The sequence below is a fragment of the Nicotiana tabacum genome, chromosome 9, assembly GCF_000715075.1.
Source record: "Nicotiana tabacum cultivar K326 chromosome 9, ASM71507v2, whole genome shotgun sequence".
NCBI classification, from domain to species: Eukaryota; Viridiplantae; Streptophyta; class Magnoliopsida; order Solanales; family Solanaceae; genus Nicotiana; species Nicotiana tabacum.
This window is the reverse complement of record NC_134088.1, coordinates 68,606,974-68,612,098: the sequence shown is the minus strand read 5'-3', so window position 1 is coordinate 68,612,098 and position 5,125 is coordinate 68,606,974. Positions and strand designations below refer to the sequence as shown.

The 5,125-nt window shown below is 34.2% G+C and overlaps 1 protein-coding gene across 2 annotated transcripts; it reads left to right on the top strand.

Moving 5' to 3' along the window:
• Window positions 1–980: 980 nt before the first annotated feature.
• On the top strand, window positions 981–4,574 carry LOC107805825 (uncharacterized). Of its 2 annotated transcripts, XM_016629909.2 has the most exons (3): window positions 981–1,547; window positions 3,869–3,964; window positions 4,342–4,574. In XM_016629909.2, exons 1-3 carry the CDS (start codon window positions 996–998, stop codon window positions 4,357–4,359), a joined length of 666 nt encoding a protein of 221 aa, XP_016485395.2. In that variant the 5' UTR covers window positions 981–995; the 3' UTR covers window positions 4,360–4,574. The 2 variants fall into 2 exon arrangements, with proteins under 2 accessions (XP_016485395.2, XP_016485394.2); XM_016629908.2 differs by lacking the exon at window positions 4,342–4,574 and having other exon boundaries at window positions 3,869–4,284.
• The last annotated feature ends 551 nt before the right edge of the window (window positions 4,575–5,125 follow it).

Below are 5,125 nucleotides of genomic sequence, written 5' to 3'. Positions count from 1 at the left end.
AACACTTCGATCTCCAGGCTTGATGTTCTATATTCGAGCTCGAGCCCGATCTATTATGAGGTTACCCTCGAGGCAACTCCCCTGCCAACGAAATCGCCCGATTTCGACCGCATACAGTTATACTAAAAAGATGAGTAAAATCCATTCAAAAAGAGTAGTGATCTTTATACAAATAATTGGCTAGATTTACTATTTACTTTCCTAGCCAGTACACATAAATTATAAATTATACACGATTATATGCATATAATAAATAAATTATATATATATAATTCTTAATTTAAGAAATTGGCTATTTAGGTTATTTATTCGGAAAATAGTAATATGTTAAAAGCTTTATCCAACAATATACAATTATATGGTAAAAGTGAATGATAACATCTTAATGATATAAGACTTTATTATAAATCTTAATCATTAAGATTTATTCAAACTCATTAAGTGATTGTGAAATAAGAAAAATAGATGCACTTAACGATTAAGATATATATAATTAATATTCATATCTAAAAAATAAACGGATGTAATGATTGATATCTGAATGATTAAGATTCATCCATTCGTTAATTGCAAACAAATGAGGCCAAAGACTCCTGGACCAAGCCTGATTCAATTAATGCATGGGCTGATGGGCCTACGTTTGTTCTCCAAGTCCAAGGTTAGACCCCAACTGACTCGTGGGCTGAAGACAATGTGTTAGTTGTCCAGTGGAATTATCCATTCATGATTGAAAAATAGATGAACCAACGATGTATATTTTCTAATAATTTCAAAATAGAGGTAAGGGGGGTAGCCTAACAGATGCGATGTTATGTAAATTTTTCCCATCCGCTTAAACTTTAATCGGATGATTTACTCGAATTTGTAGCTGAAAGATAAAAGGTACGATAGGTTAGATGACTTTTGAATGAAGTATCTTGAAATCTATGTATATACTAAAAATTGGGAAAAGTAAAAAGTTGGACTCGCATGCCTTTGATTTATGATACCCCCAAATGAATCAGCCCAATCCAACCCCTTTCCAGTTTCCAGTTGCACGTCAAGACTCGAGACTAAAACAAGGCCAAAACTCAACAGTGGATAAGGGTAATTTGGTCAATAAAGCAGGAGGTCCAAAGGCGAAAAAAGGAAAACCTTTTCCCCTCTCTTATCCACTTGGTCAAAAAATAATCCCATTTTCAATTTTCAAGAGCACAAAAACAGATACATGCAAAATCCAAAAGCAAAAGTTTCACAAAGAAATGGCGGTGTCTTTGGGGGTCTTCTCCACTTTCTCGGCTGTTGAAACGGCGTCGTTCATTAAGTCTTCGTCTTCGTCTTCTTCTTCTTTTAGGCTTGTTGGTAATTTACCTAGTGTGCGAATAGCGACATTCGCCGCCTCTTCAAAGCCAGCTACTACGGAGCCAAAGAAGCGGGAACCAAGAGGCATAATGAAGCCACGTCGAGTTTCGCCGGAAATGCAGACTTTCCTCGGCGGGCTTCCAGAGATTCCTCGTACTCAAGCACTCAAGTTCATTTGGGCCCACATCAAACAGCACAACCTTCAGGTATACTTTTCCATATGTTTAATATCTTCTCCAATAAGATTAGGTACCACTAATATTCCTCTCTCTATACATGGCTTTATCAATTAGAAAGCAAATGATGGTGTAGACGTACCAGCTAGTTGGGATAAAAGTTTAGTTGTTGTTGCTACAGTTATGTTAGGTTTTAATTTTATTAGTGTTCGTTGTTATTCATTTGTCTGGTTAAATTAGTAGATACAGACTGTGTTATCAAAGGCGAAAAGCGCAAAAGAGCTCTAAGGGTTGTTGGGGATTTAGGCGTGAAGCGCAAATAAAGCGTGGATTTTAACGAAGAAAAGCGCAAATGGAGAAAAACTACAGATCTGTATGTGTAGTCCAAGACTAATATCTACAAGCATGAATACCAGATATATAGACAAAGAAATTGAAGAAAAATTACGATAAAAGTGAAATATCAATTGTTTGGTGTCGCCTCTTCAGGATTATGTTCATTTGCAAGGAAAAGTATACCTTAGAGCCTTGATGACAACACTGAAGTTCCCGCTAAGCGGGGCGAAGTATTCAACATGTTTTGAGCCTCGCTTTAGGGATTAAGCGCGCCTTTGATACACTGGATACAGGCAAAGGCCTCTCTAGTTTGAGATTCTACAACAACCCATCTGATTTATTGGGTTCGGAATTTATTGTTTGTACTTATTTAGAGGATATTTTAGCACAAATAAAAGATCCGAGCTAAAACTACTGGGTTCAGATAAGCTACAGACATCCTCCGATCCTCTGAATATAGGAATAAGTGCTGAGATTTAGAGAACGTTTAAAACTTGAGAATCATTAATTTGCGTTAAAAGATAAGTAATTATTTATCAGTATTGGTATGATAGATTGATTTATCCGTATAGAGGGAAAATGTCCAAATAGAGTGAAATTGATGTAGAAGATTAATATTGTTGACTCCAACTATTTTGGATCGAGCTTAGTTGATTGGATGATTGATCATTTATTTGTATATAATCTTTTTGTTATTGTTGCATTAATGGGAGTTTTTGGCTTGATTTTGGGACATATGTGTTGTAAATTGTTTGAAACCGGTGGTTACAGTAGCACGAAGGGGATTTTTAATTATGCTTCCTGACACTTGGAAAAGATGAGAAGCTTCTTAGTTGATTATGGGTATTCATAAGAAAATGTTTTGATTAAGGGTTTATGAGGTGTATTAATTTGTTAGTTCTGGGTTGTGTTGTAGTAAGATTTGTGTTTCTTATTTGTTTTGGTTTGGAGTTTATGAGGTGTATTAATTTGTTGGTTCTGTGTTGTGTTGTAGTAAGATTTGTGTTATTGTATTTCTGAAATAACTTCATATATAGTACTTCTGCTCAGGTTTATATGTTAAACGCCCACTCACATGATTTCTTTAACCTCTTTGAGTTTGTGTTGGTCCGTATTAAATGAGCGTGTTCCAAAGTTATTAACTGGTTGGTTAATATTCATCTAGTCACTCTTGTGTCGAATCATAATAGCTCATATTTTTTTTGCCTTAGTGCGTTTGGTATCACCTGCAATTCTGTCCGTCAATTCAGTAACATGTTGAGGATATATTGTAGACTTTTTACTGTTTTTGACTTTCAAGTATGAATTGGTAGTTCTTTTCTTGCTGGCCTAAATAGCTATTTTTGCTTGAGACAAGACAATAGTTATGATGTCATCCCCTTTTTCTTGTGATCAATTGTCGATTTGCTTGTGGTCGTAGTTTCTAACTCTTGTATGAAAGATGTTTATTTGTTTGATATTTATATACTTGCCATATATCTACTATTGATGAACTTCCCGTGAACTATGATGTTTCATGGAAGTCTTCTTCATATGTATTCTTTTTCATTAAAAAAGAATGTATTCTTTTTCATTTTTATGTTTGAATATTTATGCTGGGGATATGCTTTCAGTTTCTAATATATACCACCTGTGTTTGATGCAAAGCACATTGCTGATTTAGTTCTTTCCGTCGTGTCTGATTGTAATCCATGTGTCTGGTTAAATATCATCTAAAGTATTCTACGAAGGTTTGGAGTTTTATTCCAACTATAGATGTCGAAAGGTACTCAAGTATTTGGTCATATCCCCTTCCATGTACTCAAGTGGATGGCTTTAGTAATTTGACCTTTTCTCCCTCTTTGTTGATAAGAAAACTATCTGATTGAGTATGAAGAAATTAGTTTTTTCTGTTATGAGGTTTGATGTCTGTGTTGCCTCCTTATTCAAAATATAGCTATGTATATATTTTATATTTCTTATGCATTCTGGTAATATATAACTTACCCTATCCATATTGTGGGTCATCTTTGTAGGATCCTGAGGACAAGAAGGTCATAATCTGTGATGAGAAGTTGAAGAATATTTTTGGAGGAAGAGATCGCGTCGGGTTCCTTGAGATCGCGGGATTGGTTAGTCCTCACTTTCTTAAGTGACACAAGTTAAGGGAAGTTATGGAAGGAAACTCCTTTTTCTTTGTAAAATTAGGCTCTAGATTGGATGATATAGCATCTTTTAGGACTCAAAATTGCTGGTGATCAATTTAGCTCAGATTGGTTTCTTCAAAGGCACCTCAACTTGTGAAGATCACTCTTTTGTTAAAGTTGATTGGTAGTTTTGGTTTTCAGAACTTTATATAGCTTTGCAATTCAAAATTACTGATGACTGAAGTGTTGGATTGTTAACAATCTTGCGCTTTATGCTGCTAGTGATTTACGGGGGCATTTTCGGACCTTCTGATGCTGTTAAATGCATTGAAAATGTGAAGTATTTTCTTTACGACATGCAGATGGCGCTCAAATTTTGAAATGGAGTGGTGAAATCGTCGATGCATTGACTTGAGATGCAGGAAGGGTAAAAGGGTTTAAGTGCCTATGCCCAAATGTTCCTTTTTCCCCTCTTTTTTTGAGTATTCTTCTGTTAGTGATGAATTTGATGATAGTGAATCTACTGTCATTTTAAGTTCTATATAAAAAAATATTATACAATCATCGAATATGGAGAATTACTCTTTTTTTTTTTTGAATTCCAAGAAATTCCTCTATGTTTTGCAGGAAAAGAAATTAAAATATTTATCCGCAGATCATTCATCAAAGGGAGCTGTTTTATTTGTTGGGACATAAGTTATACTCCTTTCTTATTATTTTTATGTTTGAATATTTACACACCTTCTAATCGTGTCTCTCTTTCAAATAGTTTTTCTAAGACCTGCAAGGTCCTGCGTAATACAACTATTTGTTTCTGAAATTATCAGAAATAAATATATATTTCATAAGTTAAAATAGTGAGTGGCATTTTATGACAAAACATGTAGTTATGATATACACTATTTAGTGAAGAAAGAGATATTTTATCAGTTGTAATATTGCAAACAATGGAAGTGTTTGCGCGAGATAAATAGTTATAACTTTAATCTTCATCCCAATGTAGTTATGAACGTATGAACTCTTTAAATAGTTAGGACTCCTAACGAAAGCATATATTTCTAAGTTTTTCTCTATTCTTTTTATTTTGTTAAAATTAATTTAATAGAATTTGTAGCTACCACTTTAACATTGCTAGAATATTAGGCA